Source organism: Lycorma delicatula, chromosome 6 (assembly GCF_047948215.1).
Source record: "Lycorma delicatula isolate Av1 chromosome 6, ASM4794821v1, whole genome shotgun sequence".
Classification (NCBI taxonomy): domain Eukaryota; kingdom Metazoa; phylum Arthropoda; class Insecta; order Hemiptera; family Fulgoridae; genus Lycorma; species Lycorma delicatula.
Genome location: NC_134460.1, coordinates 158,448,032 through 158,460,069, shown reverse-complemented (window position 1 = coordinate 158,460,069; position 12,038 = coordinate 158,448,032). Strand labels below are relative to the sequence as shown.

The window sequence follows — 12,038 nt, the reverse complement described above, 5'->3', positions numbered from 1 at the left end:
ACATATAATTAGTAATATCCACTAACTATCAGCCTCCCACTATAATACCCACTATCAGACTACTGTCTCATTTGAGTTATACTACAGTGATATCATACTGTCACACTCCAAAAGCAGACATAATCATTCAAATTAACTATATAATAAGCAGCCCTTATTTCCATAGTCTGATCTTCATCAGCATCATCTATCACAGCTTAGGAGAAAGTAATTAGAAGTTGATAGGAGGCTTACGTAATGGACAAAATCAAACTGGGCAAACACTGACAGCAAAGTTCATGGTTGGAATATAAATTAAACATTATGAGGAAGATTAATGTCCAACAGTTAAAAATCTAAATAAATTGATTCCATTAAGCTTTTTCCCCCTACTCCCCTGGGCCAGACATTCAATGAAGTAAAGCTCAGCCCAGGGAAGTGTCCTTCAAAATCAAACGATTCTCCAGTTCAGCTTGCCGATTGGATCTTTTGTGATCAACGTCTGCCTCAAATCGTCAGGAAGGAGTTAACCAGGCCCGACTACATCATTCCTTCCTTCCTCCCAAGGACCGGGACTCAGTCTGTACATTTTGCCACCTGCCTCCAACTATTAGGGAGAGGGAACTGAGCCCGATTATTCGTTCTCGGCCGTTTATTCATTTCAGGTCCCACTCAGCAGCCAGAACTCAGTCTTTTGATTCCCCAGTCTACAGACCCCAGGAGTCCCGCCTGATCATCAGAGCAAACACACCTCAGCATGCCGGCCCTTCCAGCAGAGGCTGCCTGCCCTGCCCTAAACTAAAATCCCCTCTGACGTCCTTTGTCATCATTTCCCCTCACCAAACTGTCGACAGCCCTCCAGTTTGCTGAAGCCAGCATATAATCTACTAGTTCGTCTGGTGTTAAGTCAGCAACTCCTGTCCTGATCCAAGAGTTTTGTTTTGCCATTTCTTGCAGTGGAACAGTGTGCTCTGCTGAATCTTGCTTGTGACAGTACATATAAGTTGGCAAATTCCCTTCTGCCTATTCTAACCAGGTACCCTTTAAAATTGCAATGTCCAGACATGACCTACATCAGATGGTAATTTAATTCACCCAGTTCCCTAGCAAGCCATTTCCCCAGGTCAGAGATAAGTCTTCTGGTCCAGCTTGCTTTAACAGCAGTACTCCAGCGTCGAATAACAGACAATCTGGCATCAGCCTTACTCACTCTGTTCCGCTCCATTCTCTCTGAGATGAGCAAGTCCACCAGGGGAACCCCAGAAAGAACACACGTGATATCATATTAAAGTGTCCTATAACCCTTAACAATTCCTAGTAATGCTCTCCAGTGGACCGTCCAAAGCCTGTCGAGATTTCACTGGATGTTAATTGCCCTGCCCCAGGCCAGCAACCACATACAGAAGAACTGAGGCTACAGCCGACATGATTACTCTTTGTTTGGCTGAGCCAGGAACAGCCCACTAAGACATAAGTCTAATTAACGTGTTCACTGACCTTTCCACCTTATTACAGACTTCTGTAACATGTTCACTAAATCTGCATGCTCTATCTATTATTACACCAAGGTATTTGACCTTATCCCTCTGATGCAACAGCTGGTCACCGATTTTCAGTTCTACTGGCCCCACCTTGCTTCTCCTAGTTAAGGTTATCAATTCACATTTGTTAACTGCCTGTTTCAGTCCATGTGTTTGCATCCACTCGTCAATTAAAGATAATGCAGAATTGCCCCTTGACTGTATTTCCTCTTCAGTCCTTCCGCTGACATGGACTGTAAGGTCATCAGCGTATGCAATGGTCTCCGTCCGTGCTGGCAGATGGAGGTTCAAGACACAGTCATAAACCACATTCCAAAGCAGGGGCCCCAGCACCGACCCCTGGCGGAACTCCTCCAAATAGCTGAAACCAGTAGCTGCCTTGTTGTGTACCAGCTGTGGCCCACCTATCCTTTAGATAATCTCCGACCTGCCTGCACAGATAATTACTAATGCCTTTCCCTCTCAATGACTCCATAATGGATCTCCACAGTACGGAACCAAATGCATTCTTTACATCTAGCAAAATCATCATCGACATATTCATTGTTCTTCATGTGCCCTCACTTTCTCTTGCAACCCAGTTTATCACTCTGAGGTTACCTGGGTGGTTGACTTCCTCTTACAGAAGCCATATTGGTTTGTGTGAATTCCCACCCAGCTTTTAGTTCATCAATTATTCTTACTGCCAGCATCCTTTCCACCGCTTTAGCCATGATGTTTAACAGGCAAATAGGATGATCCTCTGCTGGCTAGCCAGCTGGTCCACCCTTGGAGAGGAAAACCATGCCTCCTTCCAACAAAATGGGAAAGAGCCACTCTCCAGACCCCTATTAACCACGTTTGTGATCTTCCACGGGATCCGTCTCACAAGGCTTTTGAGAATCAGTGCAGGAATCCCATCAATCCAGGACTCCGTTTGTCACCCAGTCTACCAATTGCCCAGGTCACCTCATCCATCATGAATCTGCATGCCTCAGGGTCCTGTGGTCTGTCTATGTCTTGTTCCCGACAGGGAAAAAGTTTCTCTACCTCCTTTATTGCAATCTCCTTTGTAAGTACGGATAGGCGTCTTCCTTGCTTCTTCATTATTATATGATACGCCTTCTCCCAGGGATCACGATCCAGATCTGCACATAAGTCCAACCACTTCCTGCATTTCTCTGTATTTATTTCATAATTGAGTATCTTTCTGCTCTCTTTGTGACAGTGTATTGCAATGAGGTAGTCTTCCCCACCTGATCTTCTGAGGCACTGCATAGTCCATCTGTAACACGCTGCATATCCAGGTGCAACTGGGCAATCTGCGGGGTTCATCAGTAGGCCAAGCTGTATGCTCCCCGTCCAACCAGGATCTTGCCTATTTCTTCTCTTATAGTGGCCTGCAGGGCCTCAGGAGTCAACAGCTCTGGCCACGTTTGTGGATACTATTTCGACTTGTCTGTATGTCAGCCTTGGGAGCAGTCCCTGATCTCTTCTTCTGAATGATTCATCTCTAATCTCCAGCCAGGTTGCCAGACGATCACTGACAATGTCGTCCCAAAGTACACATCAAACACACTGGTGCAGGTACCATCTGCCATCCAGGATGGTCAAATCTAGGACTGAAGCGTGACACCCTAACCTCGAACATGGAGGTGATGCCTTTAAGCTAACTGCATTAAACAACACTCTATGTAATTTCCCTCTAGATGAAGAAAGTTGAAAGCATTCTCCTACCTTTAAAGACTGACTTCCACATAAGTCAAGAACACTTAAAATTTAAAACAAATAGGTACAGTCAAGCCTTGATAATTCAAACCTCATCAACTTGAGAGCCTTCATTATTTTAATTTTATTTCCCTTTCACTTTATAAAGTAAAACTTCTTTACACAGAAAAATAATGGATCGCTAAATCAGATTTTTTAGAACCATCACTTAAAATTTAATCCTATCTAAACATCAGTAGGAGAGCTAATTGTTAATAAACTGGCAAGAAAGTGCATCAAAATGTTTAAAATAGTTAATTTATCATGTCAGTCTTCTTTTTTTATTTAGTTGCTACGATTCATACATGGAGGGAGAATTACTTCTTCAGAGGATACAACAAAGAACTGCAAACTTAGTTTTACTGCTCTATTAGCTTATTAACAGATTGCATTCCTTACAATCCATGATTTTTCTGTACATGACATCTATCATTGTCTCATTTTGATTTATAAGACATACTGTGCTATATGAAACTCTGTTCAAACTGTTTTCTTCATTATTATTTGATATTTATTACAGCATAGCACATAAATTACAGCATTTTTTTTTCAAGTTAACAGATACACTTATATTTTAGTACAAGATTCCACTAACTGCTTGGTTATGGCTACACAGATGTAAAGCATCCAAGGTATAAAACAGAGCAGTCAGAATTCTTTTTCTGAGAGCAACAATGTTAACATATAAGCTAAATGGCAAACAGAATGAAAGTGTCATTTGTAACTGTGAATATCACCTGAATTTCAGACGGCTTGGCATGCTGATAAGCAATAGTATTTTCAGTTCAGAAAAGAAGAACAGGAAATCACTTCACTACTCACTGCCCCGATTAAGTCCAGATTGGAATGTTTGGTATTCTTTATAATAGCTATGTTATTTCAACATGACTCACATCAGGTCATCTAATTGTTACAGTTACAAGATGTACAAGATCACTACAATAATTATGCTGCAAAGTGACTGAAAATATCTTGCTATATTCATGTTTCACTATTTTCATAAAAACTGTTTTTACTTTTAATTAGGCACTATAAAAACAGCCTGATTTATTTATTTATTCATACCGCAACAAGAGTCAGCCCAATTATAGTTGTTCTTTGTTTATTATGTATGAGAAATAAAGAAATAAACTTTTAGATGTTAAAATATCAAGCTTGATAAAAGTTCTAAATAATTTGTTACTTTAGGTAATAAGATTACCTAAATTTAACATTTAGGTAAAAACTTTAAAAAATTAGGTAAAAAATTTAACATTTAACATTACGATAACATTTCGTAAAAATTCTAATTTTTACGAAATGTTATCTTCATATTTCATGCTGATGCTCCAGGTTTCACATAACCCTGAATCTACTCTGTTTTTTGTAACAAATTTTTCAAGGTAATTGAAAAAATAAGTTTTTTACAATGTTTTCAACATTGAATTGACTTCATGGTAATTTCCCTTTTACAACAACGGTGTTACGATAAACGGAAATTTACTTGCAGATAGATGTACATACAATAACAACAAATTTCTATTTCTACTGTAACAAAAAAAAATAAATTAAATAAACTAAAAGTTATAAATTTAATGTCTACCTTTCTTGTTCTGTAAAAACAGGTGGACCTTTATGCCTTGTTATTTCTTCATCTGTATGTATACCAACAATTAAATAATCACCTAAAGCTTTTGCCTGTCGTAATGAATTTGCATGACCAAAATGTACCATGTCGTAACTACAACAGAAAAAAAACAATAATACATTTTTAAAAATGGTTTATAAGTTTTTTTTTAATGTTATTATGATTATTATTACTTATTAATATTTCCAACATATGTTTCATATATTTTAATGTGAAAGATAAGATGCATGATATAGTAGTTGAAAAGCTGACAACAAAGCTGTAATACTTTCCTGGCATTAACTATCTATTCTTATATAATGGTTTATCCAACCCTGCTAAAGAGCATTTGTATGTGTGTATGTGTGTGTGTGTGTGTGTGTGTGTGTGTGTGTGTGCGCCCTTAGCTTAGCACCGGAATGTACAGATCACTAGCAGGTAATCCCAATTTGTTAGTACATGTCTCGTGGTGGTCAGGTATAATACTTGTTATATTATTATATATCGACGTTTTGGGAAAATTTAGTACTTTTTAATAGGATCCGAATTTTCACATGAAAATCGCAAATATCTAAAAACGGTCGGTCCTAGGCTCTGAAAAAATTTTTCGAGCCCCACTACGATACCCCATCGACTCCCAGTGGTACCCCTCGGATAATATTTTCAAGTGCCCCCGTTCAGAGATTGGGGAGGGGGTGCGATGGGGTGCCACCGTTCCATCTCGTCAACTGCTCGTTCGATTTTCCCGATTCAAACGGCATATGTATCAGCAGGTCGAGCGCTAACTAATTAACACTTCAGGTACACTCTTGATCGACCGGATCTTGGTTATCCGGAAATTAAATCGTTTAAACCTATGTTTTGATTATACTCACGCACCGTAAAAATTACCGATCCGATCTTTCGCTAAATGCGCTCAAACCTGTAAGCCAGCGCATCTGTAAGTTAAACTTATGAAGACTAAAAAGTAGAAAATAAAAAAAAGTTTTTAAAAACCACCCTTAAATTAAACGCACTAAAATGTAAAAATAATTTTAGGACGATATCTCAGAATAGATTTGACAACAAAATTTGTTGGTGATATGTAAACTTATGTGAAAGTCACAGCTTCAAATTAAAAATTTGATGTTTTTCCCAATTTTATTCTTATGCGTGATGAATGGCCTAAAGAGTGAGGTGGAAACAGGCATAAAAAAAATTGGCCAAAACATCAAATTTTTAATTTGAAGCTATCTATGACTATCACATATCTCACATATCACCATCAAAGCTTGTTGTCAAATCCATTCTGAGATACGTCCTAAAACTATTTTTTACCTTTTAGTACGTTTAATTTAACAACGATGTTTTCAATTTTCTTTTCATATTTTTTATTTATTTATGCGATTGTTTTTCTCACTGATCTCTATATAATTGGATAGGGGTTCCTTATGGCGTAAAATACAAATAACCTTCAGTTGGTGAGGTGACTTCAAATTGACAGCCTTAATTTTTTGTCATTTTGAAATATATTTTTAATTTTAGTTATTGTTAAGCGAACACTTTTAATACTTTAAAACACTTTTTAATACAGTAAAACACCTTTATACAGTAATGATAAAAAAGAACTTGAGAGATTGCAGAATTTGACTAAACCACGTAATGTGAAGACTACAAAAAATGTTTGGAGCAACTTTCACTCGAGTCACAGAAACTGGAATTCGACCACATGTGTACTGGTAGAAACAAAGGGTAGTGATTGAATGTTCACCATCAACAAAGAAAGATAAGCGATAACAAAGGTTTTATTTTTTTTATATAAATGTAAATGTATTAAGGTGATCCAAAGACTAATTCCAACAAGGAAGTAAAAGATCAAATACAAGTCGAGTAGTTTGTTGTAAATCATAAATAAACCAAATACACGAATTTGCAATACAACTAAGAAAAGGCAACTAGGATAAGATGAGATCCTACCTGAACAGGTTTCTACTCTAAGGTCTGAGAAGGATGTAACCTACAATATGACATATACAGCATTTTCCATTATTGCATAACCGTCTGTAATTTCAAAGGAATTGCCGACAAAACGTCTTTGGTCTTGCAGCCTATCGAAAGTTGTTGGAAGTACCTCAGGTTTTTCTTGCAATTTAAAAATTCTTTTTAATTAAATTCGTATATCTCGAGAAATTCTTTTATTATAAATATTCGCGTTGCACGGGCAGAAACTAACTTTATTGCTACTTTTCAGATAGTCAAAGCGTCTATCAAAAGACTGTATGTCTTGCGATTGGCAAGCGATGTAGGAATTCACTGCAAAAATATCAATCAATCTGTAGAACAAAAACATCGGCCACATCTTTGTACGCCGGATTCAAGAGTAATTACTACACATCTTGTTTAAACCATCAACCCAATTGTTTGTGGCATTATACTAGGTTTAATCTCAGGCTCATTATTTTTACGGTCAAAGTTTTACTGCTCTGTTACGTTTTGATACATAAGAAATCAAGGTCATTTGTTTAGTAAGCGGTATAAACTTTCCCCAATTTTTAGTTTTTTTATCGGGGAGAAATTCAGCGGGAATTTTTTTATTTATTTAGGGTGCCAACATACATTAGCCCTTTACCTCCCAATTTTTCGACCAAGTCGGTTGATGAAAACCAATTGTCCCCAGTTATGTTTCTATTTGAGCCATAATGGGGTTTTGCCAGTCGTATTGCGGACTATGTTGGATTAGAAAATTTGTTTTCTTCTTCTGAAAATCCAATTCCATCAGAACCCTTACCGCTGTAAATGTAATCGATATATAAATAATTAGTTCGCGAGTATGTAACACACATCAATTTTAGTCCGTATTTATTTGGTTTTTTTTTGGCAGAAACAATTTGAATGCGCATCTGCCGCGGAACGAGACTAACATTTCATCTACGCAAGCATTTGAACCGATGGAGTAAATGCGCCGATAGTTAGCAATAAAAACATCAAACAGTTCGTAAACAAAGCTGCTTTGTCACTGGTTTTCCTCCGAGTTCTTGTTTCAGAACTGTCAAATCCTAGAACAATAAGCAACACTAAAAATCGCTTTTTTGACATTACCGATCGAAAGATTTCTCGGCCTGTTCCACGAGTAGAAAAAACTGAGTCGATGCTTTTGCGGTTACGTTTGAATATTGCTGTAAGAAGCAGTATTCCTATAAGCGCTTTCAATTCAACAATATCGTCATTCGGTTCAATAATATTTGGATTTTTGTATCTTGTTCTCAAAGAAAGAGGTTTTTTGTTTGTACACTCCAAACTAATACGTAAAATATCGTCTGAACATAGTTTATTCCATACTCCAATTTCACTTTCATTTCTAATATGACTCCTGTTACCAATTAGTAATATATTATGTGCCGCAACTCGGACATTTCTTCTCGGTTCTACTTTAGACTATCTAAAATTGGATTTACTCACATAATCGTTTTAATCTACTTCCCCGTATTTACCAATCCCTTCATTTTCACCGGCTCCTGAAACTTCGACTTTAGAATCTGTATAGTGATCGCTGACAATACAGTCTGACGATCAACAGCCTGTTCCTCAATTCCTATTGCAACCACCTCTCGAATGCTATCTGTAGCCCATTCTTGATTACCATTTGCACCTTGTTCCCTATTTTGACCTGCAATTAGTTCATCGATAAACGAATCCTCGTTTTCTCATCCGTCCAGTTCACGAAGAATTACTTCTTCGAAATTCTGATCGTTCGCGTTCATTTTTACACTGAAAAAAATGAATACGATCTGCTAATAAAATTGAAACAACCGGACGCAAAGAAATTAATATTTACGCAAGAATCCGCAATATTTGACGATTTTACGAAAGAAAATTGTACTTATTTAAATTGTGAGCACACGACAGTTTGACGTCGGACATTCGATTGAGAAAAAACAGACGCTATAAAAATTCTCAGTGCACGGCAATATAACTATATCTAAAAAACAACCGGCTACTGCAAAGCACGTTTCATTATGTGATCAAGGGTGGGTGTAATCACGTAGCGACCAGATGCGCGCCGCAGTTGACGTCAGCTCACCAGTTGAAGGTTAAGTGTTCAATACTCCAGCGCCGCAGAATGAGCGGCTGAGAACTTAAAACCATTGTACGCTTGCGCGACTATATTCGTGACGGTAGGGATGTTTATTTTACTCGTCAGATAACCAAAAGAACGGTAATTGTCGCAAAACAAGCAGAAATTTACGGACGGTTGTAGAAAATTTATATAGAGATCAGTGTTCAACATACACAATCAGAACAATTCTACTGCATCGGTTTAAAACCTGGTTTTATCCCTACTCTTACACTTACCTCAGGGCATGCGCAGTTTCATTTTATTTAGTTCTACCACTCATTTAGTCGCGCTAGTTTACGCTTCAAATTTTACCAGTTCTAATACATGGAATCCCCTATCCAGATCAGTGGTTTTCTTAATAAAATAATGAACTATCACCAAAAAGTAGTAGAATGTACCGATCACTAGCGGAAAATTCCGATTAGTTAAGTAGTTAATTCCGAAATATAGCTTTTTACGATCTTTGGAGAAGGAGAAATAATTTTGAGGCTTTTTTTAATGTTAACATAACTACGTACACATCTACTGAGAATAATACACAAATAAAGTGGAGTTAGTAAAATTTTGAGAAAATTGATACCCACGACCCACGGGAGATACTGATCCCAAAATTTTACCGACAAATTTTTAACTAACTGACTTAACTACATATCGGTTACGGGCGTCTTCTTGAAAAGCACCTAAAATTGTTAGCGCAACCTCAAATCTACAATATTACATGAAGTATACATAGTTTGTTTGCTTAGTATAATCTCAAAAACAATTGAACTGTAATAAAATTTCCACAGTCCTCCCACGTGGAATTTTCAGTATTTATGTAACCTCCTTGAATACAAAATTCATCCTCTTGGAACCACTTTCTGGTTGTATACGTTCTACTATCCTAAAATATTAAAAAAAACATTACGTCCAAAAATTTAAGTCCTCCCTTAACTTGAAATTGAAAACTTGGGGTATCAATCTCCTTTTTCAATATATTTTGCTTGAGAACCAGTAAAAACAATGCGATAATGAAAGCCTCTGCTCCATCGCTACCTAGGCATTCTTAAGCTTCATAAGCTCCTTTATTAAAGAAATAAGAAATCTTTACAAACTTTATCTTTCACCGATTCCATTAAAATTACTTAAGAGGGATACCTCTAAAGTAAAGACTGCTGCGAAATTTCTCTCCTCAGGGTCGGCGAACCTGTGTCGTTCATGGCCACGCTAGTATTGAACACACTAGACGGAGATTGTTGCGATTACAACAACCAACAATGAACACGGTGCTTGAGGGCCGAAGGATAGTTTCAAGGACTGCGATAAAGTATCTTGGAATACGGTTGGACGCCAAGATGCGTTTCGGCACCCGCGTCTTGGAGGCATGCTCGAAGGCTGAAAAGGTTATGCATCTGGTCACCAGATTACTGCCAAACTGTGGGAAACCGAGGCAGCAGAGGAGGAGGCTGCTGTCTGAAGTGATATACTTTACGGTGCCGAGATATGGGGAGGGGTCATTAGATACGGCACATAAAGGGGTGCTCTCGAATCAACGCACAGTAGGAGCTGCCTCCTTATGTGCAGCCGCATATCGCACGGTTTCTCGAGAGGCAGTCTAAGTGTTGGCAGGAATATTACCTGTCGATATGGAGATCATCCGCAGAAAAAAGGAGAGTGGCTAGCTCCATCACGGAAGAAATGAGGAGGGAATGGCAGATGCGGTAGGACACTAGTGATAGAGGTCGATGGACACACCGCTTAATTGGGGACTTGAGAAGCTGGTGCGAGAGAGCCCACGGTTCGCTGAATTACTGTCTCACACGGTTTCTAGCAGGCCATGGGGGGGGGTTCTGAGAATACCTTTTTCGGTTTAAGTTAGATCACTCCGCTAGTTGTCCGGTGTGTGTAGACGAGGAAGAGACAGCATATCGTCTTCTTTCGCTGCCCCCAATTTGAGGATGCGAGAAGGAAAACATTCGACACCATAGATAAAGGGAAATGTTCCTCCCAAAGGAACTGCACCAGATCATGTTAGAAAGCGCGAAAAACTGGACGGCTGTAGTAAGGTTTGCTAGGAAGACCGTTGAGGAGCAATACGTCTGAGAGGAGTCTCGCAGAGATAGAAGAAGGAGTCGTTGGAGGGTGCGGGGGCGGACGAAAACGGCTGAGAGCCTAGGGGGTTCCCCGTACGTATGGAATCGCCTGGATGCGATGATGTCGTGGGCACTCCGCTCCCGCGTCCGATGGTGACCCGTGAGGTAAGTATACTATAGTGTTCGATTGTCTGTGAGGTATATGTTTATGCGATTGGATGTGATTTGCTTTGATGGGATGTGCGGAGTGTGCGGCATAAAGTATATATTTTCGGAGTGATGATTGGATGTTGTGGAGTGTGTGGTGAGATTTAGTCTACGTTTGTTATCTTGTGGGTATCAGGTCCGTGTCTGTTGAGTGTGGTGTCTGAATGTGTGCGAGGACTTGAAACGTGTCGATGAAGAAATCAGAAAAAATCGTAGTTCAACGATTTCCGACCAGACCCTTCTTTTTCCTGATGTTTCAAAAGCTGTTATCCGTCGAATTGTTCATGACCATTTAGGCTTACACGTGCACAAACCTGCACGGCACCCTAAGTGCCGCCCGTCTAAACGGAACGTCACAAATAATCCGAATGGGATCCGCTTTGGAATTTTTGATGCGCTATGCAGAGAAAGATGGTGAGTTTCTTAACTCAATTGTTACCGGCGATAAAACATGGATTTCGTATAACATGCCAGAAAGAAAACGGCAGTCAAATGAATGGCGTCATCCTCAATCACCAACCAGATCAATAAAGGTCAAGCCGCAGGCATTGGAGGTAAACTGATGGCCACAGTCTTTTGGGATCGGTTTGGCATACTGCTGATCGATTTCATGGCACGTGGAACAACTGTAAATGAAAAAGCCTACTGCGAAACTCTAATAAGTTACGGCGCGCATTCAAAATGGGCGACGTGGGCAGCTGACTTACGGCGTCGTCCTGCTGCACGATATGCAGGTCCACATGTTGCGGATCCGACACGTAATTTACTGAGAACATTTTGATGAGAAATTT

At 39.1% G+C, this 12,038-nt stretch overlaps 1 protein-coding gene across 1 annotated transcript in view; it reads right to left on the bottom strand.

The window, feature by feature from the left end:
* The window catches only part of Pect (phosphoethanolamine cytidylyltransferase), a 72,154-nt gene that overhangs the window by 56,801 nt on the left and 3,315 nt on the right, over positions 1 to 12,038 (bottom strand). Inside the window, exon 2 of the mRNA XM_075368906.1 lies at positions 4,849 to 4,986. Coding sequence (XP_075225021.1) covers positions 4,849 to 4,986 — 138 coding nt within the window. The remainder of the gene's footprint in view (positions 1 to 4,848; positions 4,987 to 12,038) is intronic.